The sequence below is a fragment of the Leguminivora glycinivorella genome, chromosome 9 (genome assembly GCF_023078275.1).
Source record: "Leguminivora glycinivorella isolate SPB_JAAS2020 chromosome 9, LegGlyc_1.1, whole genome shotgun sequence".
NCBI classification, from domain to species: Eukaryota; Metazoa; Arthropoda; class Insecta; order Lepidoptera; family Tortricidae; genus Leguminivora; species Leguminivora glycinivorella.
This window is the reverse complement of record NC_062979.1, coordinates 7,078,917-7,097,537: the sequence shown is the minus strand read 5'-3', so window position 1 is coordinate 7,097,537 and position 18,621 is coordinate 7,078,917. Positions and strand designations below refer to the sequence as shown.

Sequence of the window (18,621 nt, the reverse complement as noted above, 5' to 3'; positions counted from 1 at the left end):
GTACATTGTATTGCCAATATGTAATGTGTTTATGTGACTGTTTGGTTTCTGAATAAACTAAAAAAAAAAAAATATTTGCGTGTTTCATTTTATACGCAATTTATATGTATAAAGCCCTACATAATTTATCAAATGAATATTTTGCTTAGTTTTATTAACTGAGACTGCATTTGCACACTTGCGCATTTGGTGTACGCATCTGCAAATTATCCAGGTCCGCGAAGCAAAAGGCCCCGTCCAGTTCGAAGGCGAGCCAGCGCAGCCGTCAGCCTACGAGGGCCTCCTGCCCGGCGCCTCGCTCGCCGACGACGACCCGGCCACCGAGACCTGCGCGCGCCACCGCCCGCTCCGCCGGGACACCTTCAAGAAGAGGAAGCTGCTGCAGATGCATAACCTGCATATAGCCACCAACAAGGCTGCCAAGCCTGCCGATGTCCAGTAAGTATACTGCCACCGAGACCTGCGCGCGCCACCGCCCGCTCCTCAGTAAATAATTCGTATAAGTATAATAGTATAAGTATAGGTAGTAGATATTTCAACAAGCAACCTACATATTTGATTAATGGGATAGTGTTTGGTGTTGTCTTTTCTTTTTTTATTTTGATGTAAATTTGTGAATTGTATTGTATTTTAAGTTCAAGATGTAATGATGATTTGTTTTACAGTTGCAGTTGCGAGCATGGATTGGAGAGCTGCTGTGTGTGCACGGGACGCGCCTCGCCTACACAACCAGCGTCCGAAGGGCTCGCGAGGCTGGACCCTGGCTACCATCCTGTGCTTAGTGACTTTAAGGGTATGTATTGTTAAATTCTACCTATTCAAATATTGTGACGTTCGGCAGTCTTTCGTGACCTCAGTGTAGGTATGTAGAACTCTATGCTAGTGAGAGTACTTTAAATTGTTCTAAGAGTATTTAACCTAGTTTTTTTTTATGGATTTGAGGGTGGTGTTGCTGTTGTCCATAGCCAATTTCGGACCAGGGAGTCGATTTTTGAATGTCGTCCATTCGATTTCGTGAAATTCGTTGAATAATATCTTCACTACTAGCGATTTAAATTCTACCAACAGAATAGAAAACGGGTGGTAATTACCACTAGTTATAAAATTACTAGTCGTCCTTTTTTAAAAATATCATTACGTCGTTTTCCACAGAATTTCTAACAATAGGCTAGTTTCCTATACTTAAAATAAAATATTTTATGCAGGGCATGAAATAAAGCACCACATAATTAGAAGAAAAATATGGACAGTAGTTATGTTTGAATATCATTTCTATTTAATAAGCCAAAGAGAAAGATATAAAGTGAACGAATCGACCGTGACGTCATTCCTCAGTTAGGAAAGTGGCCTATTCGTGCGTTCGAAATTCAAAAATCGATCCCCGGTTGTTTGAATGTGTGTGTTTGGTAATAGCGTAATTCGTATTGCAGACATCTCCCTGGGCGTGCACTGGGGTGCGCTGACGTCGGCGCGGTGGTTCCGCGCGCGCGGCGGGCGCCCGGCGCGGCGCGCAGCCCGCGGGCTCGGCGCCGCCGCCCGCGGCCGCGCCCGCCGGCGAGCCCCGGCCCGAGCGCACGCCGCCCAAGCCGCGCCGTCCCACCAGTACCTACACACTTTATTATTTATTATTATTTATTATTATAAACAGTGATTGACCTTAGTCGCACCTGATGGAAAGTGACAACAAGGCCTTATATCTACTATACCCTGTCAAACGAGTTTGTCAGTAAATACGAACAAACAAAACTATATGCACCCTTTTCTTTAGGGTGCTAGAGAAAAGGATACCTATAGTTATCTTTATTCTTATTTATTGACAGAGTATACATACACGCGACACGACCGCTGGCAATAACGTCGCAAACTAACATACATATATACATAAGTTTTTTGCAAAAATATCATTTTTAGCACGAGCTTTTATCGCCGAACCTTTCTTTCGACAGACATCTACTGCTCTCCGAGACGTTTTTAAAAACCCCTTACTCGATGGGGATACGACGTTTATAACGGAGTCCCTGTGACCACCTTCTGTCCCTGTGATCGGCACCATGATACCATAATATTGCATTGTCACGTGATTTACATATCTGTGCAAAATTTCAGCTCAATCGGAAACTGGGAAGTGGGTCAAAATTAGCTTGTACTTTTTGACCCAAACTAACATACTAACAAGGCAAGTTAAATAAAAGCTTTTAATATAATCACGCCTGTATCCCATAAAGGGGTAAGTAGAGCACATGAACTACTAAGTTTCAGTGCCACTCTTGGCAGAAAGGGGTTGAAAGAAATCAAAAATGGTGTCATTACATACATAGGGAACAGAACGAACATTGGTCCATAAATGATCCTCTAAAGTCTAATACACTGGATAACGATATGACGACATAATCTACATAAAAGGTATTCTATTTCAGGATTGAAAAGAGGCAGACCACCTTTATCAAGAAGAATCAAAGAAAGAAAACAGTCTGAGGAAACTGTAACATCTACTCATGAAAGGTACTATCATACTTATTTAACAAATTACTTATTTTTATTTACCCGCCTAGCGGATTTTTCGGTCTCAGAGCAAACAGTTCTTGGTTACCAGAGTTTTTTTTTTTGTTAAAAATCGCGCAATACGTCAGAAATCGGTCGTAATTTTTATAACTTAGGGTTCTTGGTTGCCAGAGTGTTTATCATTGTGTTTATTAATTTATTTAACAGTCAATACAGATTACACAGGTAAGAATGTCCTATAATATTTATATTATACTAGCTTTTTCCCGCGGCTTCGCTCGCGTTAGAAAGAGACAAAAAGTAATCTATGTCCCTCTCCATCCCTTCAACTATCTCCACTTAAAAAATCACGTCAATTCGTCGCTCCGTTTTGCCGTGAAAGCGGACAAACAAACGGACACACACACTTTCCCATTTATAATATTAGTATGGATATTTAATGAGTTTCATTGTTTACATTCTATTAATATGTTTATCTTACTTTTAGTAGCAAGTGTAAGTCCATTTTCACATTATCCGATCCGATATCGGATGTCGGACGGATTTCAATGGAAAAAATACAAGATGGCGCCTGTAATGTATGGGATATCGGTCCGACATCCGATATCGGATCGGATAATTTGAAAACGCACTAACTGGTATACTGTAACTGTTCTTGTGAATTAATAGTATTTTATGCAACATGCGTTTAAAGGAGGTCAAAAAAGACGAGTGGCGTGGGTAACAATTTGAGGCGAAGCCGAAAATTGTTATTAAGACGCCACGAGTATTTTTTGACTCAGTTAAACACCGTTGCATACAATACTTTTTCTACGACCATGCACTTACTTTTTAATAATAATAGTTTTCTAGAATAACTTTCGTGAAATTCGCACTGTTCCCTGTATTTTGACTTGTCCTCTGTAATGATCCTGCACTCACCCTGTCGCTTGCACTCCCCCGCGCCGCCGTAACCCCGGCGCCCCGTGGCCCACTATATCCCTTAAAGGCTAGGTACCTAACAATGCTTTAAGAGCTATATCGTATGCGCGGGTGCGCGGGGCGCGGGCCGGGGGCCGGCATCTGCCATGTAGGGTTTTAACGATCTATGCACGACCCTGTAAATGACGAATAACAGTTCGAAAATAGCATCTGCAACAGTTGTAACGAGAGTAAGTTAAATCGCGACGGTTTTAACGATCTATGTTACACACGACCCTGTAAATGACGAAATAACTTGGGAGAACGTTCTCACGCTCCGACTGCGAGCAATAGCACATTTAAAGTGCGGGTGTGATGAAATAGTACATTACGATACAAGTGCGTAAAAAAGGAAGTTCGAAACGAGTGGCGATAAATTAAAACACGACCGAAGGAAGTGTTTTAAATCGACACGAGTTACGAATTTCCTTTTCGCACGTGTATAGTACGACGTTTTTCAGTACAGATGGCCATCCGAAGTTTCAACCTGGCATATAATGAACCACTTCTCGCACTAGTGCGTAAAAAAAAAACACCATCTGTACTGAAAAATAAATAATAATGAAGTTGTGTTTATAGGTCGCGCGGCCGCGGCAGCACGGAGGCGCGCGCCCGAGCCGCATCCTTCGACATCGACAACATCGTGATCCCGCAGTCCGTGGCCGCCGCCACGCGCCCGCAGATACTCACCTACAAGGAGATCGTCACGCCCAAGTAACCATACTACTTTAACATTCGTTAGGGCGTAGTAGCTTGAGTCAAACGAAACAGAAACGAATAGTGCAAAATGAGAACGCTACCGGTACAAAACCGTAAACCAGGGTACGTAGTCAAATCTGTCGTAGCTACCTAAGCCAGCGTTCCCACTTAAGCGTCGCTCTCGGGGCGCGCAACGGATCGCCACCTGAGTGTAATTCCAAAAACGTCTCCTCAGTACATTTTGTATCTTAGGAAGGACGTAAGACGTCCGTTGCGCGCCCCGAGACACGCGACGCTCTGATGTGGCCGGTCCCTAACTCTATCGCTCTTCTGTATTACCGCTACAGAGCTAGATTCTATTTCGTTTGGCGTCTAGTCAGTGATTGTTAAAGCTCGGTCACACATGCGCGTTTTGATAGCGTAGGGGGAGTGGTAGCGGAGCGCAACGATAGCGGTGCGCCGGACGAACGCTGGCGTTGCGCCCAGCGGACGCCAGCGGGAACTAGCGAGCGGAATGCGCGCCGATTGCGAGTGGAACGCCGGCGTTCCGCCGGCGCACCGCTATCATTGTGCTTCGCTAACGCTACGCTATCAAAACGCTTTATGTGTGGCGGAGGCTTTAATTCGGCCAGTCCGGCTGGTGTCTCCAAACTTTTTTATCTCAGGGCGTTATTGGTCCTTAAAAAAAATCGGCGGATTGTTTGATGATGATGATATAGGAGGCAAATTGAGTCAGGCTGAATTATAATATAATGCAATAGGCAGCAAATGAGCAGAGTGATCGCTAGGTGGTAGGCAAGTTTTGTAGCCCAAAGTGTCATAAAAGAGGAGTGAAAGTCATTGGTTTGTCGATATTTTATGTTTATACTTTTTTTTTTACAGGTGGCGAGTAATGGAGATGTCGGACATGCGTCTCAATAATGGCGTCTCTAAGATAAGGCGGCTGTCGTTAGAGAGCGAGGTACGTAACATAGTAAATTAATTATTTATATATTTTTTTGAGATTGTCGAGAAGGTCGTCGTGAAATTTGCCCTTACGGACCGGCCACATCAGAGCGTCGCTTAGAACGTCCGCGCCACGCCATGGGGCGCGTCTTACGTCCTATACAAAATGTACTGAGGACGTTTTTTGACTCAGGTGGTGGCGCGGATCAATCGGAATACGATTGACTAGTCCGATCAATTTTTCCTGTTGGCTCGATTAATCGGACTATAAGGACTTCTGAATCTGAAGTTCTGATCTTGTCAGTCCTACTATCGGAGTAATGGGATTCTGGTTCGACCGATCGAGCCACGAGATCTTGAAAAATCCTCTTAATCCGATCACACAATTTTTATTGTTCTTGTTTGTCCAACCGGTAGTTTTATGGTTACTTTTGTAATCTACCAACATCTCAAAAGTATTGTCTCACCTTCGACGCGGAATTTTACTACCACGAAATTGAGATTTCGAGGGAAAGATCTAACAAATAATCTAGACCTTATTCTCTAAAAACCGCTCATGAATTTAGCCTGTTTTCGGTGTGAATTAGAATTAGTAAATTTTATATATTGAAATAATAGGCATATTCCTTGATAATAGTTTATTTTATTTTTACACAAAGGCAGACGCTACAGTGATTTGTGCTAATTGCAGAACACTCTTATATATTTGTACTATCAAGTCTATGAACTGACATGATCAAATAAAATATAGAAAAGTTTATCAAATGCTAGTGTCTAGTAATGAGTTAAGATTAGATTAACCTTTATGTGTCATCTGGACTTAGCAAAATATCAAGCTTACGGTTATGTCCGATCAATCGATCCAACAGGAAAAAAAATATGATCTCATGGTTCTATCGATCGAAGTAGACGAACTTTTAAAATCCCATTAATCCGATGAAGCTTTAGTAGTTTAGGACTGGTAGGATTATGTATGTAAATTAATCCGATAGTAGGACTGGTAGGATTTGAAAAATCTCTAATTCGATCAATCGAGCCAACAGGAAAAAAATATTTGTATTCCGATTGATCGAACTAGTCGGACCGTGCGACCTAAGGGGAAACTTGCGTCTGTACACATACTAAATTAAGGGAAGGTAGGTCGGTGGACCTAGTTCAAAAGTAGGGATGTTATATTGATGAATATGGTTTTATTCATAAGTCTATACCGGTGACACGTTTTAAATCGAATCGATTTATTTAATGTCAGGTCGGCGTTCTCGAGAGATTTATTTCAATACGAGAATTCTCGACGGGTTAACGATAGATTTGTTTTTATGAGCGAATACATTTCAGTTCGTTCTCGTGGTACATTGTAATCGTTGAGTATGTCGTTATGAAACGGATACGGTCTGTCAGGAGGAGGACATATCGGACGCGGCGGTGCTGGCGCGGCACTCGCGCAGCGAGGCGCGCGAGCGCGGCCGCTACCTCAGCGCGCGCCGCCCGCGCCGCGCCACCGCCACCGCCGGCGACGCGGCCTGTGCGCCCGCACCTGCGCTACCAGCCGCACCACAGCCACCACGGGACCCGCACGAGGTAAACATGCAGGAGGAGGACATCTCGCACGCGGCGGTGCTGGCGCGGCACTCGCGCAGCGGCCGCTACCTCAGCGCGCGCCGCCCGCGCCGCGCCACCGCCACCGCCGGCGACGCGGCCTGTGCGCCCGCACCTGCGCTACCAGCCGCACCACAGCCACCACGGGACCCGCACGAGGTAAACATGCAGGAGGAGGACATCTCGCACGCGGCGGTGCTGGCGCGGCACTCGCGCAGCGGCCGCTACCTCAGCGCGCGCCGCCCGCGCCGCGCCACCGCCACCGCCGGCGACGCGGCCTGTGCGCCCGCACCTGCGCTACCAGCCGCACCACAGCCACCACGGGACCCGCACGAGGTAAACATGCAGGAGGAGGACATCTCGCACGCGGCGGTGCTGGCGCGGCACTCGCGCAGCGGCCGCTACCTCAGCGCGCGCCGCCCGCGCCGCGCCACCGCCACCGCCGGCGACGCGGCCTGTGCGCCCGCACCTGCGCTACCAGCCGCACCACAGCCACCACGGGACCCGCACGAGGTAAACATGCAGGAGGAGGACATCTCGCACGCGGCGGTGCTGGCGCGGCACTCGCGCAGCGGCCGCTACCTCAGCGCGCGCCGCCGCGCCGCGCCACCGCCACCGCCGGCGACGCGGCCTGTGCGCCCGCACCTGCGCTACCAGCCGCACCACAGCCACCACGGGACCCGCACGAGGTAAACATGCAGGAGGAGGACATCTCGCACGCGGCGGTGCTGGCGCGGCACTCGCGCAGCGGCCGCTACCTCAGCGCGCGCCGCCCGCGCCGCGCCACCGCCACCGCCGGCGACGCGGCCTGTGCGCCCGCACCTGCGCTACCAGCCGCACCACAGCCACCACGGGACCCGCACGAGGTAAACATGCAGGAGGAGGACATCTCGCACGCGGCGGTGCTGGCGCGGCACTCGCGCAGCGGCCGCTACCTCAGCGCGCGCCGCCCGCGCCGCGCCACCGCCACCGCCGGCGACGCGGCCTGTGCGCCCGCACCTGCGCTACCAGCCGCACCACAGCCACCACGGGACCCGCACGAGGTAAACATGCAGGAGGAGGACATCTCGCACGCGGCGGTGCTGGCGCGGCACTCGCGCAGCGGCCGCTACCTCAGCGCGCGCCGCCCGCGCCGCGCCACCGCCACCGCCGGCGACGCGGCCTGTGCGCCCGCACCTGCGCTACCAGCCGCACCACAGCCACCACGGGACCCGCACGAGGTAAACATGCAGGAGGAGGACATCTCGCACGCGGCGGTGCTGGCGCGGCACTCGCGCAGCGGCCGCTACCTCAGCGCGCGCCGCCCGCGCCGCGCCACCGCCACCGCCGGCGACGCGGCCTGTGCGCCCGCACCTGCGCTACCAGCCGCACCACAGCCACCACGGGACCCGCACGAGGTAAACATGCAGGAGGAGGACATCTCGCACGCGGCGGTGCTGGCGCGGCACTCGCGCAGCGGCCGCTACCTCAGCGCGCGCCGCCCGCGCCGCGCCACCGCCACCGCCGGCGACGCGGCCTGTGCGCCCGCACCTGCGCTACCAGCCGCACCACAGCCACCACGGGACCCGCACGAGGTAAACATGCAGGAGGAGGACATCTCGCACGCGGCGGTGCTGGCGCGGCACTCGCGCAGCGGCCGCTACCTCAGCGCGCGCCGCCCGCGCCGCGCCACCGCCACCGCCGGCGACGCGGCCTGTGCGCCCGCACCTGCGCTACCAGCCGCACCACAGCCACCACGGGACCCGCACGAGGTAAACATGCAGGAGGAGGACATCTCGCACGCGGCGGTGCTGGCGCGGCACTCGCGCAGCGGCCGCTACCTCAGCGCGCGCCGCCCGCGCCGCGCCACCGCCACCGCCGGCGACGCGGCCTGTGCGCCCGCACCTGCGCTACCAGCCGCACCACAGCCACCACGGGACCCGCACGAGGTAAACATGCAGGAGGAGGACATCTCGCACGCGGCGGTGCTGGCGCGGCACTCGCGCAGCGGCCGCTACCTCAGCGCGCGCCGCCCGCGCCGCGCCACCGCCACCGCCGGCGACGCGGCCTGTGCGCCCGCACCTGCGCTACCAGCCGCACCACAGCCACCACGGGACCCGCACGAGGTAAACATGCAGGAGGAGGACATCTCGCACGCGGCGGTGCTGGCGCGGCACTCGCGCAGCGGCCGCTACCTCAGCGCGCGCCGCCCGCGCCGCGCCACCGCCACCGCCGGCGACGCGGCCTGTGCGCCCGCACCTGCGCTACCAGCCGCACCACAGCCACCACTAGTGATGGGTAGGACATCAAATTAAAATGAGTTTGTATGAGTACCTCATTTTCAAAAATGAGGTGTTACAATGTCTTACTTCAAATGAGGTGAGGTACTGGTATATAAAATTTTGCTATCGGCGATTTGATAGACTCAATCGGGCAACAAATTCTAGTATGTATACTATGTAATAACATCCTTTATACCTATTAAATTTTATTTGCAACTAAATGTTAAGAAGAGAACTTGAACAACAGAAGACTGAAATATTATTTAAGAATTCCAATTGCTGTAATATGAAACTACATAAAAAGCAAATTGATTTGATGGTTCTATGAAACTTTTGTTCTATTTTAGCTGTTGATTATTGTTATTTATCGTATGTTAATATTCTTGATATCATTTTATAATGGTTTCATTTATAATTTACAGTTTAATAATAATATATTTCAATTGAAACTGTAACCTTAAAAACTGCATGTTTTTAACAAACGTGAGTTCATATTGTTTTCTAATTACATACCACTTTTACGTAAAAATAACCAACTTACCGCTGTGGATATTCTAACAGCAATATATAGTAAATTAAATGAACACCAACATTCTCGACGCCGTTCATACTTTTGACTATATTTTTGCACGTAAAAGACACTAAGGCAGAGCCACAAGCATATTAAATCATGTATAAAATGTCACCATTATTATATTTTGGTGTATTTATTAGTAATATCACTGTATGACACAAATAAATTAGCCATAGCCATTGAACTTTGGAAACAACAAACAACTGTCACAACACAAGTAACACAACTGACAACTTCAACTGTCTATGAAATGCGTTTCGTTTCACGACTCACGTTTATTATTTGATAATGTTGTCAAAATGTGTACATATTAATAAACATGTTATTAACTGCATATAATATATACTCCGTGTAATAAATGGATATACATTTTTTTGTGGATAATATTAGCCCATATTGTTGTCTTAAGGAAGGCTATAACTATAACGTAAAAACAAAATAGAAATGTCTCTTCTTTATCCGTTGAACATGCTGCAATGCGATATGATGTTAAATATTATCCACCTAAAAATATTTTCAAACTTTTAACTTAGACGAAACAACCAACGAAAATTTAACTGATATATAGAAATAAGTAAAATCTGCAAAAATAAAATAAATATTTGTCACTAATAAAAAGGTGCGAAATTCAAATTTTGTGAGACGCTAACTCTTCGTTCGTACAAAGTTCATATCTGTGGCATTTAAATATATAACAACTACACCTATAATACCAACATACGAATCTAAATAAAAGTACATAAAATAATTTAAAATAATATTTCGGTCATTAATCCTGTACTGTTGTCAAGCTAACTTCATAAATGCACATTTTGAGTTACTCGTCCTTGGTATTCAAAACGCTTCGAAAATAAATATGTCACGACCAGTATAAGAGAGCTCCCTTATTACAAATGACAACAGTCATACAAATCTGTTGGTCCGATAGGTCACGTTAAACTGGTCAAGTCGGTAGCTCAAGTAATAGCATCGAAACTATCGAATGAGAGCGTTGCGGAATTTGCGCGCCAATTTGAAGAGATGCTTGGATCACAACGACGTAATATGTATGAAAGCTTGCGGCGCTTAAGACTGTTTTATTTCGAGTCACGTGTAACGTATTTTGTCGAGGCAAATTTGAAGCATAGCTCGTGTCTGTCTCATTCACTCTTACGGTAAACCTAACTAACTGTTTCACTTTGAAAGGATTTTAGAAGTAATGTTGGTAATGTGATGTGACATTGTCGCGGTGAGGCCTTCCGGTACAAAGCGATTTCCGGTACAAATGTATCGGTGGACCTTTTGTCTCGGCAATAAAGTTTGTAGTTCGGTGACATAGACGATGAGCCGCTTCATTTTGAAGTGTCGACTCTCGCGAGGGAGTTTGAGGACCGCGAGGCGCTCGTGTGACAGATGAGTTTTTGAATGATTTGAAGTTTGTGAATGATTTGTGTGGCATGAGGTGTTTGTGTTGCGAGACTTGCGCGCGAGGTTATGAGTAAAATGAGGTGAGGTGAGTTGAGGTGTGATGTAATACATTTTTTCCGTGTGAAGTGCTGCGACAAATCACCAATATGAGTGGTACAAATGAGGTGCCTCATGAGTGAGGAACTCAACACTAGCCACCACGGGACCCGCACGAGGTAAACATGCAGGAGGAGGACATCTCGCACGCGGCGGTGCTGGCGCGGCACTCGCGCAGCGGCCGCTACCTCAGCGCGCGCCGCCGCGCCGCGCCACCGCCACCGCCGGCGACGCGGCCTGTGCGCCCGCACCTGCGCTACCAGCCGCACCACAGCCACCACGGGACCCGCACGAGGTAAACATGCAGGAGGAGGACATCTCGCACGCGGCGGTGCTGGCGCGGCACTCGCGCAGCGGCCGCTACCTCAGCGCGCGCCGCCCGCGCCGCGCCACCGCCACCGCCGGCGACGCGGCCTGTGCGCCCGCACCTGCGCTACCAGCCGCACCACAGCCACCACGGGACCCGCACGAGGTAAACATGCAGGAGGAGGACATCTCGCACGCGGCGGTGCTGGCGCGGCACTCGCGCAGCGGCCGCTACCTCAGCGCGCGCCGCCCGCGCCGCGCCACCGCCACCGCCGGCGATGCGGCCTGTGCGCCCGCACCTGCGCTACCAGCCGCACCACAGCCACCACGGGACCCGCACGAGGTAAACATGCAGGAGGAGGACATCTCGCACGCGGCGGTGCTGGCGCGGCACTCGCGCAGCGGCCGCTACCTCAGCGCGCGCCGCCCGCGCCGCGCCACCGCCACCGCCGGCGACGCGGCCTGTGCGCCCGCACCTGCGCTACCAGCCGCACCACAGCCACCACGGGACCCGCACGAGGTAAACATGCAGGAGGAGGACATCTCGCACGCGGCGGTGCTGGCGCGGCACTCGCGCAGCGGCCGCTACCTCAGCGCGCGCCGCCCGCGCCGCGCCACCGCCACCGCCGGCGACGCGGCCTGTGCGCCCGCACCTGCGCTACCAGCCGCACCACAGCCACCACGGGACCCGCACGAGGTAAACATGCAGGAGGAGGACATCTCGCACGCGGCGGTGCTGGCGCGGCACTCGCGCAGCGGCCGCTACCTCAGCGCGCGCCGCCGCGCCGCGCCACCGCCACCGCCGGCGACGCGGCCTGTGCGCCCGCACCTGCGCTACCAGCCGCACCACAGCCACCACGGGACCCGCACGAGGTAAACATGCAGGAGGAGGACATCTCGCACGCGGCGGTGCTGGCGCGGCACTCGCGCAGCGGCCGCTACCTCAGCGCGCGCCGCCCGCGCCGCGCCACCGCCACCGCCGGCGACGCGGCCTGTGCGCCCGCACCTGCGCTACCAGCCGCACCACAGCCACCACGGGACCCGCACGAGGTAAACATGCAGGAGGAGGACATCTCGCACGCGGCGGTGCTGGCGCGGCACTCGCGCAGCGGCCGCTACCTCAGCGCGCGCCGCCCGCGCCGCGCCACCGCCACCGCCGGCGACGCGGCCTGTGCGCCCGCACCTGCGCTACCAGCCGCACCACAGCCACCACGGGACCCGCACGAGGTAAACATGCAGGAGGAGGACATCTCGCACGCGGCGGTGCTGGCGCGGCACTCGCGCAGCGGCCGCTACCTCAGCGCGCGCCGCCCGCGCCGCGCCACCGCCACCGCCGGCGACGCGGCCTGTGCGCCCGCACCTGCGCTACCAGCCGCACCACAGCCACCACGGGACCCGCACGAGGTAAACATGCAGGAGGAGGACATCTCGCACGCGGCGGTGCTGGCGCGGCACTCGCGCAGCGGCCGCTACCTCAGCGCGCGCCGCCCGCGCCGCGCCACCGCCACCGCCGGCGACGCGGCCTGTGCGCCCGCACCTGCGCTACCAGCCGCACCACAGCCACCACGGGACCCGCACGAGGTAAACATGCAGGAGGAGGACATCTCGCACGCGGCGGTGCTGGCGCGGCACTCGCGCAGCGGCCGCTACCTCAGCGCGCGCCGCCCGCGCCGCGCCACCGCCACCGCCGGCGACGCGGCCTGTGCGCCCGCACCTGCGCTACCAGCCGCACCACAGCCACCACGGGACCCGCACGAGGTAAACATGCAGGAGGAGGACATCTCGCACGCGGCGGTGCTGGCGCGGCACTCGCGCAGCGGCCGCTACCTCAGCGCGCGCCGCCCGCGCCGCGCCACCGCCACCGCCGGCGACGCGGCCTGTGCGCCCGCACCTGCGCTACCAGCCGCACCACAGCCACCACGGGACCCGCACGAGGTAACATAGATATAGCATTTTCATCACTCGACCAGATATAGAGTTATAAAACGATTATTCTCCCGAAGAAGTTATAGGGTGGGTTGAGATGACAGGCGTTCGAAGCACGTTTAGGGACCATCCCCACTCAGGCGACGCATGTCCTGAGACGCGGAACGGACGTCTTCGCCACGCCGCCTGAATGTAATTCAAAGACGTCTCCTCAGTACATTTTGTATAGGAAGGACGTAAGACGCGCCCCCAGGCGACGCGGCGCTTGGCGCGCACCGCGCCGCCTGGGGCGCGCCAAGCGACGTCCCTTGCGCCGCTTGCGAGTCCTTCCTATACAAAATGTACTGAGGAGACGTTTTTTAAATTACATTCGGGCGGCGTGGCACTGACGGGACGCGGAACGGACGTCAGCGAGGAGTGGGGATGGTCTCTTACAACTACATAGAGTAATATTCAAGCCGTACACATGTTAACGCGCGTAAAACTCACGTTAGCATGTGCGCAGCCTGAATATAAACTCATGTAGTTGTAAACGCTCATTCGATACTAGTCATCTGAACCTACCCATAACATTGCCGGTACCCCCCTTGTTTTTATTTACATATTTTTTACATTGCCCAAGAAACATTGTGTATGATTTGGGATAAAAATATTCCGAACTCGAGTCTTGAAATAGCTCCGGCGAACCGTCGATATTTAACATACTCTCGTTATTAGCAGTTTAACTTCCGCCCACATTGCACAATCTACTTTTTGTGTGACTATTAACAATTACAAATAAAATATCTTGTTTTATACCTAACAATTCTCGGTCTATTATGCTATTCTCGGTCTTATCTTATTTTTGTATTAGATTTTTTTGCAGTTGTCATGTAACTAATATTCATAGTATTCATAGTATTAAGTTTATAAAAAAGTATATTTACATATATGAAACTATAGGTCTATTCTATAAGAAATTCTAGCTTTTAGCATATTTACATACATGTTTTATAAGACTGTTTGTTTCTCAATAAATTAAAAAAAAACAATTATTTCAAACACTCTTATTTCAAATTTTAAGCCGTCTATAAATTCTACTAAATTTAGTAGCAGCAAATAATCTTGAAATCACAGTCTGAGTTTATCAATTTCCAATTGTTTTTTTTTTCTGCAATTTTGTGGTCAATTGTGTGATATATATACACAGATCAATACAACAAGATGGCCCTTACAGGGCGACTCGCGGTCACCAAGCATACGACAAATCAGGTTTATAAAAGTTTGAACGCGTGCGACACCGATCAGTAGCGCCCAAGTATACGACCCGCTAACAGTGTCCGTGTCCGCTCGGGAAAAAATCTTAAATAATCAATTTTGGTTGCAAACAATGGTCTCTTACAGCATAAAGTGGTGTGGCAAGTCTTCTAACACTTCTACATGTAAAAAAGTTGGAACAACATTCCACAGTTAAGTCAAATTAATTATTTTGTTGAATATTGTTTATTGTCCGCGGAGTTCATTTATACTGGTCAATATGGTTGTGCTGAGCGGCGCCGAGGCGCGTCCATCCCTCTTTACCGAGTTAACAATGTGATATGCTATCCCTTTCACGTAAACGACTAGGCATGGGGCCATGTTAGTTTATGTCTGTTGCGGGAACTTCGTACTGCCGTTCGTACCATATATTTCATAAAATGGTAGCACCATTTTATGAAATATAAAAGAAAGCAGATTTGTAATAGTGAATAATTATCTAGAATCTGTAGAGTCTGTAGTGGTATTTAGTTCATTGATTAGTTTAGAATATTTAGTTGGTTATTTAACTTAGTAAACGTAAGTAAAAATGCACAGTTTAGTTATTAGTTACTAGAATGATTTTTATTGAGATGCTATCACAATTATCATCCTCCTTGCGTTATCCCGGCATCGGCATTCGCCACGGCTCATGGGAGCCTGGGGTCCGCTTTGGAAACTACTACCAAGATTTGGCGTAGGCACTAGTTTTATGAAAGCGACTGCCATCTGACCTTCCAACCCGAAGGGTAACTAGGCCTTATTATAATTTAATTATAATATTATAATTTGTTGCAAAACAAATTCACCACAGTACTGGTACCGGTACCATTGTCTATAATAGACATGTCCCATTCCCATCCCTACTGCTAATCATAAAGGCGCGCCATTATTTGAAACGACCAATGGCAGCACCGTGCGCGCCCGCCTCACCCCGCAAGGATTGGTGATTTGCGTCTCGAACAATATCGCTTGCATTTGGCTTCTAGTGGGGTGTTCTGTGTATATATACAATAATCTTGCTGACGTAAGTTTTTTTGTTTCCAGTCGGTGCGACCGTACTCGCCTCGGCGCTTCCCGCTCCCCGAGCACACGTACTCGGACATGCTGGCGAGCATGCCGCGCGGCTACCGCCCGCCCTCCCCGCCCTCCCCCGCCGCGCACAGCCCGCTCTCCCCGCTCTCCCCCGCGCCCTACGAGGGCGACGACCCCGACGACGTCGAGTGGGACCCCAGCCAGGAGAAGCACGACAAGAGGAAGACCACCTTCAGGTGAAAACACACACAACAAGTGCTTTTGTTACACTTTTCCTGTTGATATTGTGCCGATCTTGATTCTATGTCATCCGATACTATTGGATATCGTAGACCCTAGCCAGGAGAAGCGGGACCTTCAGATGAAAACACACACTAAAGGTGCTTGTTAGCTGATACTCTGCTACGGAAATTGTGTCCACTTACAGTCAAATTGTCTGATGCTATTGGATTTACAGTGAGAACGAGGGAGAAAGAACCCAGAACCGCGACAGTAGATGGATAGTCATTATTGTCTAGGCCGGTCATCGAAATGAATGAAATCACAAGTGTATCGCCGGCAGAGAAAATGTGCAAAACACATAAAATCCAGTAGAGCTAGCACATCTGGCTTTATATGTCGCCGGCAGATATACTACCCTTTCCCATGTCATTAATACGTATGATCTATGTCGCAAAATACTATCGCGCAAATCATATGCCCCCCTCTGGACCGTTGCATTGTATCAACGTCGAAAGACGTGCTCAATTAAGTGAAACGGCTACCGAAATCTATTATCTTGAACGCCACGTATGTAGTGTTGCTACTGTTATTGCTCATAAAGTCGCAGTGGTCAAAATTTGCTAAACCTTAAATCGGAAATAGTAAAATATGCAGTGTAAATACGGAAATATAGAACGAAACTGTAAAGCATTTATACAGAACTATCACAGTTTGCACAGGGTTGACAGCTTATCATAAATTACCGTTTTCACATACTACTACACTGATTAGAATAATTCACACGACAATATAATAAAGTAAGTATGTATACATATATTGGTCTCTGTAAATCCTGAATAGTTCACCGTAATTATATATTACGGGCCATTTTAAAATTTGTTGCAATTATTTCCAGTAAAAAATAAGTACACTATACGTTCAGATAAAGTATTAAATACAACAATTCAGAATACACTACTACAAAAGTGAAATTAGTTTGTATGGAAATGCAAGGGATTTTAAAAAGGCCCAATCCTAAAAATGAGTAATCTAATCAATAATTCATGTTGGTAGTTTGATAAAATTGTTTGGCTTCATTTAAATTGTTTAAAAATTGTTTTGGCTTATTCTAATATTTTTATGTAAGTTTGGTACACTATAGATAATTTTAAGAGTCGTTGCTTAGGGTATCGATTGTAAGTATTGTTTTAAATCCAAACTCTTAAAGCTTTATTCACTGTAAGATATATCGGTAATTGTAAATTGTACAGATTTCGTTTGAGTTGATTTCACAACGGAACTAATTTTGAGGCCATTTGGTGCACCCCGAGTCCTCTTACATTCCTTACCGAGTTCAAAATAATTCAGTTGTATTTGTTGGGTGCTTTTAAAAACTTATTTAAGAAAATTCTCATGTTTTGTGTTCTAAAACCAGCAGGCAATGCCCTTTTTAAATAGCTGTAAATAGTCAAAGGGCATAACTGTAACGCGTTTTCTTAAGACTTGTCCAAACGCAAGGCACTGGTGTGTTTCTGTATTAAATGTTACCATAGACAATTGAACTACTAGACATGTGCATTCAGAATTAAACTTGCCGAGCTAAAGTAGCATCACTTTTTTGATTTCGCAAGTGTCTTATTTCAATTGTCTTTGATGTTACGGAACCTGGGTTCCATAGTTAAGCTGCTAGAGTAAGCCTGCCCGTGTGCCGCTAAGCGATATGTAAATATTACGATATAAACAGGGCACTGAATAGTAACTAATAGACTGGCTACAAATTAATTATTTGAATCTCTAAAAGAGAGTACTTTCTGTATCAAAATTCCTTAACATACAAGAAAATGTGATAACATTGGAGATTGCATGGTGTGTGTTGTTGATTCTGCGTGACCCAGGTGGGTATGGAAGGAGGACTGTTTTGTATCTTCTCTCTAAATTGCTCATTTATAACGTTTATAAGCTCAAGAGATGTTTAGCGTGGCTGGCTTGACTAGACATTTCATTTCATACATTTATAACCATAACGTATTACTGGTCAAAATCAATTTACAGTTAAATTGTATCAATATCACGTATGTTTTGTCAATTTGGTGAAAAGTTCCTGCTTCAATTTTATTATATCAAGCCATGTAGGTACAGAAGCTTAGTCCTTCTTCTATTCCATCTCAGTGTAAAATAGTAAAAAAATGCATTTGCTTGTGTCATAATTTTTAAATTGGAATGTTGGTAAATTAATGAATTGTAGGCCGAGTTCGGATATCAAATTGTTTATAAAACTGTATACAAGATGTATTAGTTATTTTGATCGATATTGTGTTTTTACTGATCCGGACTGGGTGTAACTGTAGAGTGATCGTATGTTTTGCAAGGGAAGCCAAAGCCTTCTTCTTAGCTAAGTGTAGTTTTAAGGGACGTCTCCATTCGAGACGAGATGCGCTTGAGAAATACAAAATGTCTTGTATAGTATGAAAAATAAATGTTAAAAATTCACGAGTCACTTTGTTTTTTTATTTCTCACCAAATAAAAGTCGTAACAAGGAGAAATAGTTATTTGTTTTACAAGGGGGCAAAGTTTTTGTTTAACCGCACGTGCCAATATTGATACCCGAGCAAGCGAAAGATTCCAATATTGAACCGCGAGCGTAGCGAGTGGTTCAAAAAGTGTAATCTTGAGCGTTGCGAGGGTATCAAGGCACGAAGGTTAAAACAAACTTTGCCACCGAGTGAAACACAAAATTTTTCCCCTCACTAGCTCGGAAACACGTGTTTTTGTCCTTTAATTCCAGCGGGTAAAAACGCATTTTATCCACTAGTGGGTAAAGTAATTTGACCTTGAAT

General features: G+C 48.9%; 2 protein-coding genes across 2 annotated transcripts in view; both read left to right on the top strand.

Annotated features, from left to right (window-relative positions):
• The window catches only part of LOC125229614 (KAT8 regulatory NSL complex subunit 1), a 29,364-nt gene extending 11,084 nt beyond the window's left edge, over nt 1-18,280 (top strand). The window contains exons 3-9 of the mRNA XM_048134497.1: nt 215-438; nt 666-793; nt 2,418-2,502; nt 4,042-4,176; nt 5,044-5,122; nt 6,505-6,684; nt 15,595-18,280. Coding sequence (XP_047990454.1) covers nt 215-438; nt 666-793; nt 2,418-2,502; nt 4,042-4,176; nt 5,044-5,122; nt 6,505-6,684; nt 15,595-15,822 — 1,059 coding nt within the window. The 3' untranslated portion in view covers nt 15,823-18,280. The remainder of the gene's footprint in view (nt 1-214; nt 439-665; nt 794-2,417; nt 2,503-4,041; nt 4,177-5,043; nt 5,123-6,504; nt 6,685-15,594) is intronic.
• The window catches only part of LOC125229619 (methionine synthase reductase), a 309,939-nt gene that overhangs the window by 266,219 nt on the left and 25,099 nt on the right, over nt 1-18,621 (top strand). The window lies entirely within an intron of this gene.